Raw genomic sequence first — 21,121 nt, 5'->3', positions numbered from 1 at the left:
GGCCAAACTGGGATTCAGTCCCAAGTGTATCCAGCTGCCCATTTCCTGCTGTTTGCACTGCATTTTGGGGTGAGCCTTGGGTAGGCTTCATAAAGAAGATGGACTGAAGATGGGCCCCCAAGGATGAGGAGGCTTGGGCAAGGTGGGGGAGATGGTGGAGCAAAGGCTGTGGTGGTGGCGCAAGCAGGGAATATGGGGAGTTCTGCCTGAGAGAGGACCAAGGAGTGAGAACCAGGAGAAGTAAGGAAACGAAGTGCTAGGAGGGGCTGTTCCTAGAAGCCGGTGGAGGGGCCTGGGGTGACCTGGCTAGCTGGGAATTGCCCACATGGCCCCCAGAGTCATTCTTAGGGTCAGTGAAGATGTGAATCAAGCCAAAACAGCACTACCTTTGAGCAGCAGATGAACTGGTTGTGGGGAGTGTGAAGCTGAATGGCCTGCTGGGGCCTTGGGTTTCCCCCTCTGACAAGAGCTTGGCCTTTCCCCTAGGGGAAGTGAAACTGGTTCGAAATGATCTCCTTCGGTAGCTAGGCATCTGAGACAGAAGTGGCAGGAGTTAGTCATCTAAAGAGAGAAGAGGTTTGGAGGGGCATATGGCTACTAGTACTCAGAACAAGACTGAAAGATAAAGTGACACTTCAGTCACTCAGAAGTCATCTTCTGAATCACTGCTGAATGACAGTGGGCCTAGAAGGCTCTTAGCAGCTACAGTAGCAGACACTAACTCCTTGTGTGAAAGCCGAGACCCTTCGCTCACAGGAGAACATGCAGGTTCGCTGACACCCACTTGTTCTCTTTTGGACACCCTATGAGGCCTAGTTGTCTGCTTTTCTAGCTCTTGGCACAAATAACATATTAGAAGGAAGTGAGAGTGCTTGACACTGGCTGCACACTGTCAGGCAAGTGACAGCTGATAGCCTAATGTCGTAGGGGACAAAAGAATGAAAAAGCAAATATACAGTGGCAAAAGGCACCTGACCTTCCTCGTACAGATACATTGGAGGTTTCAGGTCAGCTGCAGTACTTAGGAAGGGGCTGGTGTCATTGAGAGTCTTTCGGCATTGGTGGAGCAGAAGCCAGGTGGTTGTAGCCAGGCTGGGAAGTCAGGAGTCATCTTGGTGGGGATGACATGGCCTTCATTACAGGTTGGTGCGACAATGGATTGGGTGCACCAGGGGAAGCTGAGTTTGAGATCTTTGAGATGAGTTCAGAGTGTTTAAGAAAATAGAAAGTATAAAATATTTGTCTCTTTTATGATTATAAATAATAATGTAATTGGAAAGCTATTTAAAATAGAAAATACTTTGCCCTTTATAAGTGACAGATATCCGGTATCTGAAAATTTTGCTTAAGGTGCCCCTTTCCATGACTAGAATAGACAGTAATAGTTAAAACTTATTGAAAGCTAATGTGCTGAACATTTTCAGAGCTTTATATCCACAAATTCTTTTATCTTTTATAATAGTCTTGTGTGGAAGATACTACATTAGTTTTGCCATTTTACAGATGAAGAAACTGATGAGAGGTTAAGTTGTGTAGTTTTATGAGGAAGAACCATCGTTGAACCAGACGATCTGGCTCTCAAGATGTGGTACCCTCAACTGTGATATACTAAGAATAATTCTTTGCAAGTTTTGGTTCTCACACTTACTGTGCATCAGAATCACCTCAAAGCCTCGTTAAGCCACAGATGCTGGGACCCATGTAGAGTTCTTGATTCAGCAGATCTGGGCAGAGGCCCTGTGATTGCATTTCTAAAGTCCTCAAGTGATGCCAATACTGCTGGTTTGGCGACTATGTTTTGTTAACTGAAGCTCTTTTACAACAGTTCCATACCTGCTTCATACTGATTGGGTAAGAGTCAGTATAAGTATAATCCTTATCTTTAGGGAATTTAAGTCATTTGCCTATGGTCATGCAGCTAAGTCATTCATTCATTCATTCACTCAGTTCATGTAATGAACAGGCATGTCTGTGCTGGGCCTTATGCTGACCTTGGAGTCAAGCAATTCTCAGCCTTGGCTGCAAATAAAATCACCTGGGGAATTTTTAAAACTCCCAGTGCCCAGGCCTCCCTTTCCTACCAATTAAATCAGAAATTGTGAGGGGAAAAGGTGGGATCCAGGCATCAATATTTTTTAAGTCCTTCAGGGGCTTTTAGTGAGCAGTTGCAATTGATACTACTGTCCTAAGAAGGCCCAGGGGATGCAGAAACTTATGACACTGCACTGGTCCCCAGAGGGGACCAGATGACCTGCTTGGGAAAATATAACACTCCCTGGAAAGCAGAGCCGAATGCACCATGTCCTAATAACCTGTGTGTGATAGTGTGACTAGGTAACTCTGCAGTGTCTGGTAGCGAGAGGAGAGCTGGGCTTTGGTCTCTTCGGCAGTGCTTTCCAGTGTCTTCTTGAAGAAAGTAATACTAATTGCAGGACCTACTCAACTAGCATTTAGAACTGGCCAGGGGTGACAACCCTTGGTTTCTGCCAGGTGGTTAGGAGGTATCTCTGCCCCAGAGCTTCTTGCTACCACCCCCACCTTTCTCTCTCTCTCTCTCTCTCACTCTCTCTCTCTCTCTTTTTCCTGTCAAGGAAAAGGCAGGCAGTGATTATTCCCTTTTTTTCTGCAGAGCTGACCAACTCCTAAGACTTGCAGATCCTGTCTTCTGCTCCTAACTCCTATTTCAGCCCCCCAACGCCTCAGGGACCCCAGCCCTGATCTGGGTATCCTACGGTGCTAACTAGAGCCAACCCATATTTCTCTTGAAGAGCACTGGCTCTTCACTCTAAACCATTGCTTATTGGTCAGACACGCATGGTTTCCTCTGTCTGCAAGGCTATGCCACACCCACCCCACCTTCCTCTCGGCCTGAGCAGCCAGTGGCTGGTGTGTGTGTGGGAGACGGGTGTAGACAGAAATTGATTCTCTCCATGTCCCCAAATGCTTATTACAGTAAGGTAGTGACAGTGGGCTTTAGACTGATCTTGTAGTCTGCTCCTGCTGGACCTTACAGGACTGCTGTGTGGACACAGCATCGGGTGGGCCCTGTGTGTTGTATTGGATGTGATGTTGCCTGTGCTGCAGTGATTAGATGACAGTGGTAGGCCTATGTCTTGTGTGTTCTTAAGAACACTGTGCTGTGATTGAGTGTTCATGCATGCTGATGTGTGTGTGTGTGTGTGTGTGTGTGCATACACGTGCATGTGTCTAGCTTGATCTTGGCCTGTGGGGCCGGGGGCTGCAGGTCTCAAATTCCTCTGCTATTTTTAGGGGCCATATCAGCTCAGCTGTCCAGGAGCCTGGGTGTGTGTCAGAAAGAGCCAGCCTCCTTGTCACTTGCCCCTAACCCTCCAGCACTGTCTGCCCCTTATTCCATGCCCTTACTCCAAGAGTCTCCTCCTTCCCCACCACATTCCCTCTTGCTCCACATACCTGGTACCCGCAATCCTCAGAGCTCTGCTCTCTCCACTGGATCTGCTAGGGTTGGGCAGCTGCGTTGGGAGGGGCCTGGGGAGAGGGAGGGAACCAGGGGCGGGGCTGCAACCCGAGCTATTTTGAGCTGCTAACGGAGCAGCAGCCAGAGGAGACTCCTTGCTCTAGGCTGCTCCAGGCTAGGCTATGCGGGTGAGTGTTCCTCTGACCCCTACCCCAGAAATGCCCCCAGGATTTTTATGCTGTGTCCTCATTTAAGAAAGGAGGGGCCTTTTGTTTCCCTGGAAGTGGCTAAAGTAGGTGGGGACAAAGGGGTGGGGCTCCTTGGGGCTCCTCTTGGTAGGAAGGGCACTCCCCAGCCCTGGCAGCCTCAAAACCCCTCAGAGGCGAGTGACATCCTAAGCCTGACTTATGAGTTTGAGAGCTTTGGAGGGGGCACTGTCTTCTAAACCTCAGGTTCCTGGGACTGCATCTGCCACCCACAAGCTGTGATATGCCTTTCCCACAAACCATTAGTGCTTTGGAACGTGGTTCCTTAGAACATGGATCACAGCACCCCCAGGCCTCTGTAGGTCTTGTCCCTGCTTTGGGTTGCTGGTGTAACCCTCTCCCCCGGTTCCTCGTGGCCAGACAGGAGGAAAGTTGGAGTTGACAGGGGACCCCCTTCTCACTATCCCCAAGAAGAGACCTACCATAGCTTCGCATTTGGAAGGGGCAGAGATGGCATCCTGGGGCTCCCTGACTGCCTGTAAGTCTCTTTTTTTAGCAGTGATTAAAGCAGTAAGTTCCTTTAAAAAGCAAGTGAGGAGAGACATAGCGGCCTCCCAGTCTATCCCGTCCCCGAGCCACCGAGGGTAAGGTTTTCAGTTGAGTCAGCAGTTGGCAGAGTGTGTGGGTTGGCCTGGTGTGGAGGTGTATCCAGAATCTAAGATGTCCCTGTGAGCATTTGTATCTCTGTGCTCAGGGACTGCCCTGCCCCTGCCTCCAAGTTGGCACCAGTGTGGAGGTGTGGGGGGGTAGAGTAGGGGTAGGGCCGGAAGGAGCACTCACCCTGAGAGGTGGTGCTTCCTGGTCTTACTCCCCACCCCATCCTGCTCCCTGGGACACCAGGACCAGGTCCCTTACAGAGTCAGGGCTATACACAATTATAGTCAAACAGACGGCACACAGAAGAGCAGTGCATGTCTCCAGGGAGGGGAGACCTCCAGCAGGCCCAGCCGTTGGAGGAGGAAACCCTGGCCCTTCTGCAACTGCAGTGGCAGCAGGAAGTCTTTCCAGTGCACCTGCTTCCTCTGGGCTGCCTAGCAGTGACCGAGGGCACTCTGTTGCTTTCTGTTTTGCCTGGTGAGAGAGGGTTCTGGCTGAAGGCTGGACCAAAAGGGCCAGGGTGTCCCTGCCAAGCTCTTCTCCCCCTCCTCTGGCTGGCACCATGGCCTTCACATCACTCCCTGCAGAGCTCCCCCTTCCTCTCCAGGAGCTCCGTGTAAAGTGTGTTCAGGTCATGGATAGGAGAAGCATGTTGTCTATGGAAACCCTTTCTTTCTACCCACATTATTGTTCTGGCAATTGATGTGCATGAGGACCACAGTGCAAGTGAACAAAGGAGATTGGTGCAAGGCTGACCTCCTTTCCCTAAACTGGGCCTTAGAGGATCTTGCTAGACCTGGGTGTAAGCACCAGATCTATCCCTTGCTGCTATGAGGCCTTGGGCAAGTCACTGAACCTTCTAAGCCTTTTGTTATTCATTGGTAAAGTAGGACCCATACCGTGTCTATTTCAGAGGTATTTCATGAAAATCAATGAGATAATGCATGTAAGGATTCAGCACAGTGCCTGGTACAATAGTAAATGCTCAATAAAGATAAACTGTTGTAGGTAGGGGTTTAGCTCAGTGATACAGTTCTTTTTTTTTTTTTTTTTTGGTACCGGGGATCGAATTCCTGACCTTGCACTTCCAAGGCAGGTGCTGGAACCACTGAGATAAATCCCTGACCTTTTTTTTTTTTTTTTTTGAGACAGGGTCTCATCGTGTAGTTCAGGCTGGCCTTGAACTCACTATGTAGCCCAGACTGGCTTCAAACTCACAGTGATCCTCCTGCCTCAGCCTCCCGAGGGCTAGGAAAACAGGTGTGTACCACCTGCCTGGCTCAGTGGTACAATTCTTGCTACCATGCTCATAGCCCTGGTTTCAATCTCCAGCACTACAAAACAAAGAAACAGACAAACAAACAAAAAACACTGTTATTGCTAGTATTTCTGTTATTTCTTCTCTTTTTCATTCCTTCCCGCACTACATTCCTTAGATAATTTAGTACCATACTAGGTTGGGCCTGGCTGGGTAAGGGTCTCCTGAGAGCTGCCTTCAGTGCCTCAGAATGGGAATGGAGAATCCTCTGCCTCTCTCCTCAGAATGAGAAGGCCCAGTGTTGCCTTTGTTGGCAGAAGAGAAAGGCTGGGAAGTGGCCTTGGCTACAGGTGACGTCTTGGCTCCTTCTAAGTACTGTCTCTCGAGGTTACCCACCGCTCTTGGGAGCATGCAGTTTCCAGATGTCTGGCTTAGACACTTGGGACCTTGATGCATGCAGGCTGAGATTCAAGGCCTGAAGGGCTGCCCAGTGGGCAGAATTATTCCCCAGGGGATATTTGTGTCCCTATTTCCTCCTGTGGAGGGTACAGTGGATGGTACATTAAAGGAGAGTGGTCAATGCTGGTGCCACCAGCCTGGCCCTGCTCCCTGAGTGACAGAAGGCTTCTGGGTAGATAGATGGTCCCTCAGCACATTTCTTAGATTTCTCCTCTTTGAGAAGAAATGCTTCAAGCTATCATCTCCTTTATTTTTTCCTTTTTATTGACTACTTAGCCATCTTTGCAATAAAAATAAGCAGTAAGTAACAAATGCATAACAAAATAAATACCAAGTTTCTCTATTGTGTCTAATACACACAATTTCCAAGATCCTTATGATCACCATTTGTATACTACTTAGGTTCTAGTTTTGGTTTTTTTTGGTACAGGATCAAACTTGGGACCTTGCACTTGCAAGGCAAGTGCTGGAACCACTGAGCTAAATCTCCAGCCCTGGTTCTAGTTTTTTTTTAAATTGATATTATCATATGTGGGGCTTTCCATATGGCTGCACGGTCTACATATTTGTCAGTTTTTTGTTTTTTTGGTACTGGGGATCGAACTCGGGTCCTTGCACTTGCGCAGCAGGCAACGAAACCACTGAGCTAAATCCCCAGCCCTACATATTTGTCAGTTTAAATGGCAATGCAGCAATATGTTGGACTGGAAGCTCACAGCTTTACCTAACCAGTTGCTGAGTCTAGCCACTTGGGTTGTTTCCAGTTTGGGGCTGTTATATGGGATGCATCTATAAATATGTTTGCATGAGTTTGTGGGTCTTCTCTTTGTTTCTTTAAGTCAACTGATTGGATATACATCCCTAAAGATGGAATGACTAGGTCAGAGAATAATACATTTTGTAGCTATTATTGTTCCACAAAGAGCTGCTAAGCAATTTCAGAATGTCCCTGCACTCCCTCTAATCCTATGGCATTGAGTTTACTATCTATTTATGTTGCTAAATTTAAAGATTACCCCTTCTTTGGTTGTAGCACTCCTCTAGGAATCAGGATGGGCAAGTGTTTTTCTCTCTAGTTTACACTGGGGGAAGAGACCAGCTAGGAGTGTGGTCTGGGGAAAGAATGCCCATTCTAGCTCTATTATGTAGCAAACATTTGTTAAGTGCCTGCGCTATGATGGGTAAGATACAGACCTGCCTGTGAAGAAATCACATTCTGGGAATGACACAGCTCACCAAGGTCCATCCTGGTTGTGCATCTCAGCTCTGTCACTTTTTAATTGTGGGGCTCTGGACATTTTACCCTCTCTGTTCCTTATCTAGAAAATAAGTATTAAATGAGAGTCAAGTATGAAGTGCTTACCCCTGTGCCTGGCTCTTATTCAGTAAGTGTTGATTTCTCTTCACTTCTCTCAAGTAAAGAAGTCAGAAGCACCACAGAGGGAAGAAGTGGCCAGAGTTCCAGAGTGCCAGGGTCATGGCTGGGGTCTCCCTTTGCAAGTCCAAAAACTCAATTTGAAAAAGTTGGACTTTAGTGAGCAACATTTGGCTCAACCCGAATCTCTTGGACCTCAGTGCTAATGAAGTATACCCACCAGATTTGACTACCAAGGGTGACTTGGCCTCTGGTGCCTGCCGATCATATTGGAAAAGATGTGCTGCTAAGGAAGCCGCACAGGCCTTGGAGTCAGACCAACATGTGTTCAAATCCAAATTCTACCACTTACTCGCTTCGTGACAAATCTCTATCTTAGACTTTCTCCTCGTCGGTACAGTAGGAATACTAATAATTCCCATGTCATGGGATGGTTGTAATACTTCCATTAGAAAATCTATGTTAAATACCTTGTACAGGGTCCATCTCATTGTAGGCATTCTATATCCAATAATTAATGTTGTTGTTGGAAATGGCTGAAATCTCTAGAGAAGGAACAGGTTAGGGAAAAGAGGCCTTGGCTCCAGGGATCCCTGCTGCACAGAGCCATTTGTTCCCAGCTTCAGTGACTGTAACAGAGAAATTGCCACCACCTTTGGAACCTGAATTCCTTACTTGGTTTGCATTGGATAAAGATAGCTTGCTTTTGATCCCTAGTAAAGCTTAGTTAAAATCCAGTGACAAAGAAGAAAGGGAAGATATCCAGGCAATTCTCCACAAAAGGCACTGTGAGTTTCCTCTGGGAGAAGCTCACATTTGGATTCAGAGAGATGCTCAGAAGGAACAGCGGATGCAGAGGAATGGCTGATGTCGGTGGTCTTCTGGGCTGGAAGGAACCTACCTGGACAAGTAGGAAACCTTGAACAAGAGATCAAAGAGCAAATGAGCTAATCAAACACGCCAACTTCAGTTCTCTAGCATATTGACTTAGTAGCAAGACTGAAGTCAACAAAGCCAATTAAAAATATTTGAGGGATGGGGGTATAGCTCAGGAGTAGAAAGCTTGCCCGGCATGTATGAGGTCCTGGGTTTGATCTCTAGCACTGAAAAAAAATTTAAAACAAAAATTTCTCTAATTTTTAACTATTCACTCATTGTAAGCAGTTATAAGAAGAGACCAGTTCTTAAATTCTACTGAACTGAACTGATTCTTTGGATGACACTTTTGCCTGCCCTGGGGACAATTCTGACTGCTGATTTTTGGGAGGACCAGCTGTGCCTTCTAAGCCGTGGATGGGGAAGCTTTACAGTTTTCTAGGCTCTTGCCCCAGCTGGTAACTGTGGGTTATAGATGGAAGGCAGAGTTGCTAGGGTGCCTGGAGCAGTTTTCTTAATCCCCTTCCTGGGTTTCAAGGGCTCCAGTGGCTCTCCCCACCCAGACTCCTGGGTGCTAGACCTGGAAAAGACTGTAGCCATTATCCAAACTCGTCTCTCCCTTCATTCTCCAGAGAGGCCAAGAGAGGTAGAGTGGCTTATTTGAGGGCACACAGCTTCCCCTGGTAGAAAGTTCTCTGTTCTATACCCACCTTACCCTCACTCTCCTGTTTATTCTTCACTCCTCGAATGACCTTTTGAGTTTTGTTTTGTTTTGTTTTTACCTTTTGAGTTTTGTAATCCCTGCTCCTCCATTGCATCCCTCCTTCCCTCTTATTGCCCACAGTGTGTGTCCTGGCAGGTCCTGGCCTTTAGGAAGACGTGGAATCCCTGAGAGACCCCACCCCTACTTCTTCCCTGACCCAGGGTGTGGGCTGCCTTCAGCACCATGGCCTTTTCATCAAGGTTCGCCTTCTGGGAGCAAAAGGAAAGTTGGATTTCAAAGTCTTTTTACCCTTGTGTGCTTGGCATGGTGTGTCAGCAGGCAAGAGACCAGCTTATGGCATAGGGAGCTTCCAGAGCTAGAGACTGACTGGGGCATGCGTCCGAATTGGGGGGGGGGTATGTGATGTGGGGGCCCCTGACTCCTGTCTTAATGGGCTCCTGCGCTGAGTCATGTCCCTCCTCTGGGCTCCACCTCTAGTAAGCTGAGCTGCCTTTTGTCCCCCTGGTGGCCCTCCAAGTTAACCCCTACATATCCTTCCACCGCTGTTGCTCTGACTCACCCCTGGGACTGTGTGCCCGATGCTGTGGAGGGGCTACTAGGAGAGGCTTGACTCTGAGGCCTCTAGAACTGGGTCTCCCGAAGTCTGGGGGCTGAAGTGGATAGGAGAAGGGGGCCAGAGAGGGAGGAACCAGGCCAGTTGGTGCCCGGGTTCAGAGAGTTATTCAGGCTGCCGCAGACCTGGGCGTGCCTTTGTGTGTGCGCACAGTCCCTAGCTGGGCAATGACCTACAGCAGCCAGAGCCTTTAGGTTGGGGGAGGAGGTGGTGAGTCAGGTTGAAGCTAAATCCAGAGCTAAGCTCAGAGCTGGGCCCAGTGTCTCAGACAATTCGAGGGGCAACAAGTATTCTCCCCAGTGCTTCACCTTGGGCCAGACGTTTGAGATCCCAAATCTATGTCATTGGAGAGAGGACAGATTTGCAGCTGGTGAAAGACACAGAATTAACTTGGAATCTGGGCCATGCTTGAACCCAAGCTAACAGCGCTGTTTGTAGTAATGAGTGTGTGTGTGTGGTTTGCAGACTCTTGCTGTCCTCTAACCTGTGTGCAGGGATGTTGGGGTTGTGCATGGTGTGATCCCTGGGACGGGGATTATGGCCCTTGGGAGAAGCAGGTGCTGACCTAGCCACTCTTCATTCCCTCTCTACCAGCCCCTCCCTTCCCTTTCACTGTACCAACCCTTTTCTAAAGTAGTGTGATACGCTGAACAACTTTGAAGCTTGAGTCCATTGACCTTAACTTTGTGGTCAAGATTCAGCTTTTAAAGTGCGGTGGCTGTCACGCTGGCTGGTGCCCCTGGCACTGCTAACTGCAGCTCAAAATTGACCAGGGAGCTGAGTATGGTGGTACACACCTATAATCTAGCACTCAGGAAATTGAGACAGGAGGATCACTGAGTTCAAGGCCAGCCTGGGCTACATAGTGAGTTCAAGGCCAGCTGAAATACACAGTGAGACCCCAGCTCAAAACAAAACAATTAACCAGGGACCTGTTTAAAAATGGAGAGTCCCTTAAGCAGATAATTGATTCTAGATGTTTCTAAGGATCTTTGCTATTAGAAATCAAGGGCTTTTTCCCCAGGCTTCCTACCCACATGGTTGAGGGGAAGAACATGCTGAAGATGGGGTGGGGTTGGTAACAGGCCTGGGTGACTGAGGAAAGAAGAGAAATTAAATCCTCTAGGACTGGAGAGATGCTGTGAGGCTAGAGGAAAAGGCTCTCCCAACCCTCAGAATCCATTCTGAGGCAGTCTTTGAACTGAAAGGACCTTCAAAACTTCCATAATGCCTGTCTTTCTTCCAGACAGTTGTGGTATCTGTTGTTTCCCCTGACTCTGCACCTCTCCTCTGACGCAGGCCAGCTGCCTCTTGAGCTCTAACACAAACCCCTGGCCAGAGTATACAGAGCTCAAGCATTTTCCTTTCTTTATACCCCATCCCAACCTTGGGATTCCCTCCCTCAGCTGCATGGTTGGCAGTTTTGTGACCCTGAGATTGGAAAATATCTGGCCTTCTAAATCCCTGTCTCTGCCTCACTTCCTGCCTCAAGCCAGAACTCTGTGGTCTGGAGGGAAGGGCACTCTGCCCTGAGCTAGGGAGAAATCACATGGGATCTAGAAGCTGGAGGCTACCCATTCATCCTACACTGAATTCTGTGGGCCCAGCTGGCACCCTACACTGAGGTTATCCTCTCTTCAGCCACTAGGTCAGGGGCTTTTTGTTCAAACTACTTGTCTGAGTCTGGAAGGATTCTTGTAGTTTAGCATAAGTTGAATTAGGATCTTTCTATCTACTATGCAAAACCAAGACAACAATGTTGCTATTGGGTGGACCTCTTCAGACAGCCCAGTGGGTGTGGTGGCTGATCACTGAGCACCAGGGTGCTGGGTCTGGGTTTTTACCTCCATAGAGACTCTTCATTTTTGAGTTATCCGTGGGCAGTTTTGATCCCTGGAGAGGAAATCTGTTGCCCAGGTCCCTGGTCCCAGTATTGCTGAAAACTCAGGAGTTATCTCCTAGGGAAAGAGAAGCTCCCTGAATGTTTTCTTCCCCCCACCCCCCAGTGTTTTCTTCCTGAGCTTTTAGTTCTGGGTCTCCCGGGCCTGACCTGCCACTGACTTCTTTGTCTGCTTCCTCAGGTTAAAGAGGAGGACAAAACTCTGCCAAAGCCTGGCCCTCCTGCCAAGGAGGAGGGGGCTGTAAGTGATTTTCCAAGATGCCTGTGTGTGTGTATGTCTGGGTGGGTTAGCCTTACCCCTGCCCTGCCAGCCCTAGACTAACTTGTGAGCAGTTCCATGGAGAAGATAGGAACCCAAGGGCCCCATCCTGTGTGGCATAGATAGAGGGAATGCCAGTAAAGTGGCATATAGTGTAGGGTGTGTGGCATCAGCATCAGCCTGGGGTATATGAAAAACTGAGAGAGCCAAGATATTTGGGGCTTGCCCTCCAACCTCCCTCTACTCCCCTTTAGTTGCCTACCTTTAGTTCTGGTTTCCCAAACCCTTTAGGCTGGAGGAGCTTAGGTGGGCAAACTCTCAGGTCAGGAGTATTGAAAGACATGCTCAGCTGTTGGGCCTCTTCAGCATGCTCTGGGTGGCACAAAACAAGGCCACAGAGGGATTTCACTGCAGCTGCTGCTGTCTCTTCCAAGACCCTGTCAGCTGCTTGGTACAGCAGCCTCGAGGCTGGCTTCAGCTGCCCAGTGTTCCCAGCCCCCACCGCCTTGGGCTAGAAACCCTTAATAAAGCTGTACTCTTCTAAGACAAGGAGGGAGACAGTTCCTGAGTAGCCAGGTCCAGAGTGAGGAGTCGGCTGCAGTTCATGCAGAGAGGCAGGAGCACCCAAGGCTTTGGGACAATATGGATCACAGAACAGATCCATATTCATTACTCCAGATGGTAGCTATCCTGGCTGCCCCTACTTCCTTAGACAATTTGATTAGCTGGAAATGTGGCTTCCTCTGGATCTGTAAACAGTCCTGCAAGGCCAGCCTGTGATTTCAAAGGGATGTGTTTGAGTTACATGAAGGGGGATCCTCAAAGTAGCCCAGGTATTTTTTTGTCTGTTTTTGTTTCTGTCTCTCTGTGTGTGTGTGTGTGTGTGTGTGTGTGTGTGTGTGTGTGAGAGAGAGAGAGAGAGAGAGAGAGAGAGAGAGAGAGAGAGAGAGAGAGAGAGAGAGAGAGAGAGAATTATATGTGAAGTGCTTAGAAGAGTGTCTGGTACAAAGAAGTATAACTATTAGCAATTACTATCATGTTGTCATCACCCTCGGTTAGGGGTATGGCAGGAAAGCCAGCAGAGGGAAAGGGAGGGAGTAGAACCTAGTCATTAGGGCCACTGGCCAGCTCCACAGTGCCTAGCATGCCATTGAGCATGCTCACTTAAGAGGTTAAAGAAGATCCACCTTCAAGTCCTCCCTCTCCACCCCTGTAGCAGAGCCTCCCTATGGCTAAGGCCTGGACTAAAGCCCTTTGCTCATCTCTGCTCAGGAGGTGGCTTAGCCTCTCCAAATGGCAGCCAGAGTCAGCAGCTCCCAACACTGCCACTCTGAGCATCTTCCTGCATGCAACAGGCATGGCAGCCAGATCTTCATGGATCCCAGTGCTCCTGTGCACTCAAGAGCCATGGTCATGGTTTGGGGGAAGGGCAAGTGCCCCAGGTGGAAGGGTGTCAGCATTTCCCATTTGGCTTCTGGGTACCCTGAAGCTGGGAGGCTGGATGATCCAGGGCCTCCACCAGGGCAGAGTGGAGCTGTGGCCACTTGAATACTTAACCCTTTGTGAGTCACAGCTGCCTCCTCTTTTCCTTTCTATACGTGTTCTCTGGGAGTTGGGAGGTCTCCAAACCTTGGAAAGATTTGCAGGAGGAGAACTGCAGAGGCCAGCAGAAAGAAAGCTACAGTGGATGCTTCCTGGCCATTTCTAGGTCTCTGCAGCCCTCAAGAGTGTAGTTGAGGGGTACACAGTGGCTGTGTAGAGGAGCTGGGGTATGGAGCTTGGCATACCTTCGAGCCAGGAAGAGCACCTGTTTGTTGCTGTCTGCAAGGTGGCCTGGCCCTGCATCTGACTGCCTAGAAAATTGGTTGGAGGGAACTGGGACTACAGAATCAGGAAGTCCGGAGTTAGGGCTGGGATTGGTAGTAGGAACTGGCTGGTGACCTCGCCATACTCCATCTCTGCTGTCTGCAAAATGTGAGAGAATGGGATTTGGTTGGCTAGGGTCTTGGTTGCTACCCTGACTTAAAGCCAGTAACTCTGGGGTGCTCACAGCCTCTGTGCCCTCTGTGCCCGCACCTCCCAGTTCTATGCTTAGCCTGGGGATAGATAGCAGGTGACAGCTGTACCCAATTGAGCTGTGTGGAAAAGAGAAGCCCAACTCTTCAATGAAGAGTGGAGAAAACTTCCTGGGGTAGCCTCTTGGAGCTGTGTGTTGTTTGGTGGGTGAATGGAAGATCTGTCCCAGGGCTTGAGGGTACTCATTTACTTCTTTGCATGGGGTGGGCAGGGATGTGTGATCGATGCTAATATCTCCCTGTATTTATGTGACTATAGCTAGAAGGCAGCTCCAAAGACAGTGGTGGCCCACCTAGGAGTCCTCAGCCTGCTACCAGCCCAGTACCCTCAGACACTTCCCAGAGAGCCAAGAGCCCTGCACCCACACTTGCCATGAATGGCCTGGGGGCTGCCTCAGCAGAAGGCCCAAGCGAAGAGAACCAGGGCCTGTCCCGGAAGCGGGTGGCGAATGCAGTAAGAAAGGTGGTGAGCAAGGTCCTGCCTGGTGAGGATACTGGGAGTGCCAAGGAGCCTCCAGGCCGAGGGGTCAAGTCTCCTGAGCACCCAGCTAGAGGCAAGAGGGGAGAAAAGGCAGCTTCTGGTCCCAAGCCACCACCACCTCCTCCTCCTCTTCCCCCTACCCTGCCGAAGCCTGAAGCAAAGAAGGAGGCAGCCAAGGATGAGCTGTCAGTGGGCCTTCGGAGTCTAATGTCTCGGGGCCGAGGCAAGGATCACAAGCCCCGTGGCAAGCAGTCTCCTGGGAAGGGGGAGAAGCCTTCTGGTCAGGAGCCAGGCCTCCTGAAACCAGGCTCTCTGGTCAAGCCTGAAACCCCAGAGAAGCAGTGTTCCCCAGCCCCACCACAAGAACTGGCAGATCCTGGTTCCACTGGCCTGAAGTTAAACCTCACTGGAGAGCAGAAAGCCAAGTCACCAGTCCCTGGTGTGCAGCAGGAGGTATCTGTGTGTGCCACTAACCTCCCATGCTCATTCTTGCTTGAATGCCAGGCACTGTTGTAGCCAGCTTCCCCAAGCCTCAGAGAGCCCTGCATGACAGGCTGGTTGACATCCACATGGGCCTGCATGGCTTTCCTTGACCAAGTAAGAGAACCTGTGATATCCTGGACTCTGGCGGCTGGGGTGGGAACTGCTAACCAGCATGCTGCAGGCCTTGCCATTGGAGTCAGTTCTTGGTCCCTAGCCACAGGGACCAGCTTGAGGCCCTAGATCCCACATTGAGGATTGGATTCTTAGCAGATTGGTGCTGGGTGGAAATGCAGTGTTTTCTCAAGTTAGATGACCTGGGCTCACAACCCCAGCCATTTACCCACTTTGGACTTCAGCAATGTGCCATCTTCAAGGCCCTGTCCTTCAGGTAGAGAAAATACGAATCCTTTCACTGAAGCTGTGAGGGCAAGAAGTATTTTGAAAATTAGTAATTTTTGTATTTGAGAATGTCATACAGTATACATAATAAGCAGGGACCTGTAAGAAATGTGTAAATATTTCCAAAGGAAACCCATGAATATTGATTTGCACTACAGGAGGATAGAGGATCAACAGATTTGGCCACCAGAATAGTTAAGAAAAATCTTTTGTTTGAGGGGCATTTTGGATATTGGAATTGAAAATAAGGAGTAGTACTTACTTTGAAGAGTTTCTGTGAAGAAATGATGCAGGTAATATGCCAAATGTTGTCCTTGGCACAAGGTGCCCATAAACTATAGCATTGATAGTAATACTAAAGACAGTTGTTATTAATGCCATCATGGTCAGCACGTCTCCTCTGGCAGCAGGACTCTTGAGCCCTGTGCCCAGGTGGCAGATGGGTATAGTCAGCCCCTTTGTATCTGAAGCTACCTCATCTTCCCAGAAAGTGCCCTCTGGGTGGGGCAGGAGGCTGAAGGCAGGGGGAGGGTCATAGAAGGTCAGTCCAGCCCCTTTCCCTGGGAAGGTGATGCCTGCTTGGCTGGTCCTTGAGTTGGAGATGGTTTCTTTCAAGCTTCCCTATTCTGTGGACCCTACTGAGGCCTCATAGGGGTGTAGGGGGTACTTTCCTATGCTTTTACAGGCTCCTTGCCACTAGGAGGAGAGGGATCAAGAGGATGCTAGGGCACAGCCTCAGGACCCTTGTCCACTGCCTCCTCCTGGGAGATGGGGTTTCTGGATGGTGTTTTACTCTCATTCTTCCTGGGTACTGCAGGACTTAGAGAAAAGCCAGCTGCAGCCTTCCTCACCTTCCTAGCCCATTCTATAAGCCAGTGCAGTGGCTGTTCTGGCACACAGGGAGGAGTAGGCAGGGACATTCTGGCCCAGTGGCAGAGCAGGAGCTAAACTTTAGTCCCCCAGGAGAAACTATAGGTAGGCAGGAAGCATCATATCCCTGTTTTGGGCTGCTCTTTCTCTCTAGCTTCTTGTCCCTCTGCCTCTCCTTAGAGCGGAGTTGGGAGCTGAGATATGTCTTGACCTGGAGTTCAGTAACGTATCACCTGGGATGGGTCAGGAGCCAAAAGGGCAAACTGCATAATAGGGCCATGTGTTTCTAGTGATGGTTAGGACGATAGAAAGAAATAACCCAAGTCCTTGCAGGCACATGTTCTTTTTATCATTTGATAGTTTAAAAACTCAAATTGGCACCTGGCTTGTCTCTCTGACCTACTCTACTTCCCCTTTGGGTTGCAGTGGCTTCCTGGGCTGGGAGCTTGGCATGCAGTCCCCCCATTGTTCCCTGGGGCCCAGACTAATAGTGGTTTAACCTTTAGACAGGAGCTGCCCCCGAGGTCCAGCTGAGCTCCGCAGAGGAGGCCCACCAGCGACTTGAGAGGATCTTCTCAGCTCCTGTAATGCAACCTCTCTTGTGATTGGGTCCCTAGCCCCTGTCCATCCTCTACCTCAGTCTGGCAGTCAGACTGTCTGTGGGTAGGGACCCTCAGTGTGGAAGGGAGGCCTCCTGGTGGCCCTCACTGGCTCTCCACTTGAAGAAATGAGAGGAAGACTTTGGAGGATTATCCCTGTGCCCATGAGGAGCCTTCTTGGCTGGAGATCTAGGCCCTTTCTCTGGCCGGGTTCTTGTGCATTGAGGACATGTTTTGGAGCAGGACCTGGGAGCCTAGGGGGTGGCACAGCAGGGAATTGACACTCTCCATTATTATTGTTATTATTTTATTTATTATTTATTTTTTTACCTGGAATCGAACTCAGGACCTTGCACTTGTGAGGCAGGCGGCGGCACCACTGAGCTAAATCCCCGGCCTGACGCTCCATTTTTGACAGGCAACATCTCCTCTCATTACTCCTTACTCATTTCTTTTTTGTGGGAGGAGGTGGGTACTGGGGATCGAACTTGGGACCTTGCACTTGCGCAGCAGGCAGCGGAATCACTGAGCTAAATCCCCAGCCCGACACTCCATTTTTGACAGGCAGCATCTCCTCTCATTACTCCTTACTCATTTCTAACAGGCAGCATCCAAGGCCTGACCCAGAAAGGCCTTTTGAGAGTTTTAAGTAACCAGTCAGAGACAGAAAGCTCAAAGCTAGTCCCAGGGTCTGCCACAGTCCCCTGCCTGTTGGGCAGTTGGCAGGTGACCCCCTAGGTTGGACTTGGTCTGAGGATTGGATACCTCTGCTTGCCATGGAATCAGCATGCATGGGTAGAGTGGGAGAAGTGGAGCAGGGATGCAGTAGGGTCTGGGAAGGGGGCCTAGACTTAGGCTGCCGATGGCCTCATTCTGTGAGAGGTCCATGGTGACAGCTCTGAAAGGCAGCCTTTGGCATAGAGAATAGTACTTTGGAGCATGTATTTGGAGGCAAAGGACAGCTCTGTGCTGGTATCTGATGGCCACCAAAGGAGGTGGGTTGAAGAATGCCCCAGAGATAATGCAGGAGGGTCCCAAGGTCCAGGCTGTGGCTGTGGTGAGGTGGCTTGGCCTGGCAGACATAAAATAGGGATCCTAATTCAGGTCTGGTGCTAAACATCTCTGACCTCCACTCTGCACCTTGGGCAACTGGAAAGTATCAACCCATTGGCTCAAGGGTGCTTATTGAAGGGAACATGCCAGTGGTCTGCTTTTCACCCCTCTTCTTTTCTCTTTCTTTTCCACTTGCTGCTGGTAGCTGGACCCTGAGGCCGCCTCTCCTGTTCTCAGCCAGGTAGGGTGCTCCTGCCCTTCTCAGGAGCCCTCCACTTCCTCCGGTGACCACCCACCACCCCTGGCCTGTACCTGGGCTGGCGTCTGTGCGCGGGCCTCTTGCTGGAGTGTAAGGCCTCTTTCCTCTCTAGGCTCCCACCCTGTGTTGGGGTAGGGGGACCCCCGGGTAGGCAATGCCAGGACCTAAGATGGTGCAGTTCTGTGCCGGACCTTTGAGCATCACCAATCAGGACTGGCCTCCGTGGCACTTAGTTCTTAGTCATTGGAACCCATGGACCAGTTGAGGTCTAGGGGTTTCAGCCCTGCTCACTCTGGATAGAGACAGCCCAAAAGGCTGATTCCCTACCTGGAACCTGAAGATGAGACAGTCTCTGTCTCCATCTTCTGGCCAATGTAGGATTAGCTCAAAGGGAATTAATGACAGGCCACGACCTTTGATGTCACCCCCAACATATGGCCCATAGAACATGCCCATTTAAGACAAAGATTTCGCCTGTCTCAATGCAATTTGAAAAAAAATCAATAATTTTTTTATAAAGTTATATTTCTTCAAATATAAAAATCCAGCCTTTTAAAGTATCCTTACCATAACAAATCAAAACACTAACTGATACCAGACCAGGTGTGGTAGCGCATCCCTGTAATCCCAGAACTTGGGAGGCTGAGGCAGGAGGATCACAGTGAGTTCAAGGCCAGCCTGAATTACATAGTGAAACCCTGTTTCAATCCCCCCCCCAAAAAAAACCCGAAACCAAAACAAAACACTGATAGCCTCCTACTATTCATCCTACTGAAGGATGATTTGCCTGGTCTGTGGCCTGGAGAGGTCTAGGAGACACTGGTGTGGCCCATCCCTCTCATTCCGTAGCTAGGGAAAGGGCTGTCCAGCCAGAAGTTTAACCAAAGCCAGAATCCAACCTGGGAGCAGAGCCCAAGTCGCCTCTTCTTTCAACTCCAAGAACTGTGACAAATGGCATATAGTATTTATTATGTGCTCTTATCCTTTCCTGATCCCTCACCTAGGGTGTCGGTAGCACAAACCAGTGTCTATGCCTTGGCCTTGGGCCTCACGAGAAAGGGACGCCTGGGGTGAGGGACTCTAGGAAACAGTACTCCCCAGTTGGGAACCTTCAGAGACTGTGAGGCCAGTGCTAGTCTGAGGGCTAGTCCCTGCCTCTGGGGTGGCCAGCCCCCATCTAGAGGCCACCAGGTGACTTTGCTGCCATTTTACCCACACACAGCAAAGGAGCCTGATAGGCCTTGGGAGCTGGCCTTTCTGTTGTGCCAGCTCCCCCAGGCACGATTGCTTCCCAGCTTAGTGTCTTGCTTAGGGGCACCAGGTTTGACACCCCTACACTCTGACAGTGCTATTCTTTTTTTTTTTTGGTACCGGGGATCGAACTCAGGACCTTGCGCTTGCAAGGCCGGTGCCGGAACCACTGAGCTAAATCCCCTGCCCTGACAGTGCTATTCTTATTTCTGAGGGGTGACCACTTGCAGCCCCTAGGGGCTCCTGGCCTCTTCACACCCATTCTTGTGCCCATATGTGTAGCATGGTAAGTCCCACCCTGTGTTTGACCACACAGTGCTATTCCCCACCCCCTACATTTCTGCCATGCTGCCTCTTCCCTTTGCGTTGCAATAATGTGTCTACTAGGTCTGTGTAACTGCCATTTTCCAAGCAGGGCCTTTGCTGACTGTAACATGGAGGAAGTGCAGGGAGACTGGCATGTGGACCTGGGCACTATGCCCGTCTCCAAGTAGAACATCCTCTGGAGGGCAAGACCAGGCCTGAGGCCAGGGCTCAGGACCCACCTATCATTCTCCCACAAAGTCCTAGGAGGACACATCTCTCCTGAGGTCCAGAGGAAGTGGTCTTTCCTATCATTTGGCATGAAAAAGCCCATGGCAGTGGCCCACAATGTAGGGCTTGGGCTCAGGATACTAATCCCACAGGTTTGACAGGGAGAAGGGGGCAGAGGGCAGCTCAGAGAGATAGAACCTGGTGACTTGTTTTCCTGGGACCTGCTCACTCCTGGGCACATACTTCCTGTGTCCCTCTCCCTCCCCTTCCAGACCCTCAATACAGGCACACTCACTAGCCTTGGTGTCCTTGTCCTTAGAGCTCCTCAGAACTACCACTGCCTCCTGGTTTCTCCATCCTCTTTCCTCAACACCTCTGATATCCTTATGTTTTGTGTCCACCACTTAACTGTCCCCCCTGCCCAGTGGCTCATCTTGAAGTCCTTCCCCCACTTGTCACCTCTCTCCTGCTGTCCTGGTCTGTCTTCCAGAGCAGGGTCTGACTGTTTATTCCTGCCCTCCCTCTGACAGGCCAAGACCGAAGAGCAGCTTGCAGCCGAGGAAGCCTGGTATGAGACTGAGAAGGTGTGGCTGGTCCATAAGGATGGCTTCTCCTTGGGTGAGTCAGGAGGTTGGACGCAGACATCTGGGATTCTGGGCAGTGGTGGGGGCTCTGGGTTGGCTGAGGGCTGGGGAGTGAGAGGATAGTGATCCAGGGAGAGGAGGATGAGACCAAAAAGGACCAAGATGGGGTAACAGACGCTTCCCAGGCCCGTGTCCAACTGTCTGTGCCTGCTCTACAGCCAGCCAGCTCAAATCAGAGGAACTCAGCTTACCTGAGGGGAAGGTGCGCGTGAAGCTAGACCATGATGGAGCCATCTTGGATGTTGACGAGGATGATGTAGAGAAGGTTAGCAGAAGGCTACTGGAGGGATGGGAGGGTAATGGGTAAGGCAAGCCTGTCCTCTGTGGCAGTGACAGGATCTGCTTCTTCATTACTGGCCTTCCTGTCCTTCTGCCCAGGCTAATGCTCCTTCCTGTGACCGGCTAGAAGATCTGGCCTCACTGGTGTACCTCAATGAGCCCAGCGTTCTGCACACACTGCGCCAGCGCTACGGAGCTAGCCTGCTGCACACCTATGCTGGCCCCAGCCTGCTCGTCCTCAGCCCCCGAGGGGCCCCCTCTGTGTACTCCGAGAAGGTGCAGCTCCCTCTAGGATACTGTGCTGCCTCGTGAACCCACCCCATCTACCCCGGATATCTGCCCTTCCCCTTTGGTGTCCACTGGGCTCCTGCCCATTCCCATGGTTGACCTTTGGAGGAGGAGTCATTTCAGGAGGCAGAGGTGGTGCAGAA

The 21,121-nt window shown here is 50.2% G+C and overlaps 1 protein-coding gene across 20 annotated transcripts in view; it reads left to right on the top strand.

Annotated features, from left to right (window-relative positions):
* The window catches only part of Myo18a (myosin XVIIIA), a 98,414-nt gene that overhangs the window by 31,380 nt on the left and 45,913 nt on the right, over positions 1 to 21,121 (top strand). For 11 of the 20 annotated variants that reach the window (XR_015443183.1, XM_087191574.1, XM_087191572.1 and 8 more), the window contains 4 exons: positions 17,929 to 18,072; positions 20,298 to 20,385; positions 20,570 to 20,676; positions 20,790 to 20,966. Coding sequence is in view for 19 of the 20 variants with exons in the window: in XM_087191574.1 (XP_087047700.1) it covers positions 17,929 to 18,072; positions 20,298 to 20,385; positions 20,570 to 20,676; positions 20,790 to 20,966 (516 nt within the window). In the remaining variant the exon portion in view is untranslated. Of the gene's footprint in view, positions 1 to 3,533; positions 3,625 to 9,111; positions 9,254 to 11,686; positions 11,746 to 14,097; positions 14,773 to 16,577; positions 16,656 to 17,928; positions 18,073 to 20,297; positions 20,386 to 20,569; positions 20,677 to 20,789; positions 20,967 to 21,121 lie in introns of those variants that run through there. The other 9 variants (XM_087191565.1, XM_021238471.2, XM_021238468.2 and 6 more) reach the window with 5 other exon arrangements.

This window comes from Heterocephalus glaber, unplaced genomic scaffold (assembly GCF_053883595.1).
Source record: "Heterocephalus glaber isolate CG9 unplaced genomic scaffold, H.glaber_assembly_v1.0 deba00001564, whole genome shotgun sequence".
NCBI lineage: Eukaryota > Metazoa > Chordata > Mammalia > Rodentia > Bathyergidae > Heterocephalus > Heterocephalus glaber.
Note: the sequence above shows the minus strand (reverse complement) of the source record. Positions and strands in the feature narration are given on the sequence as shown.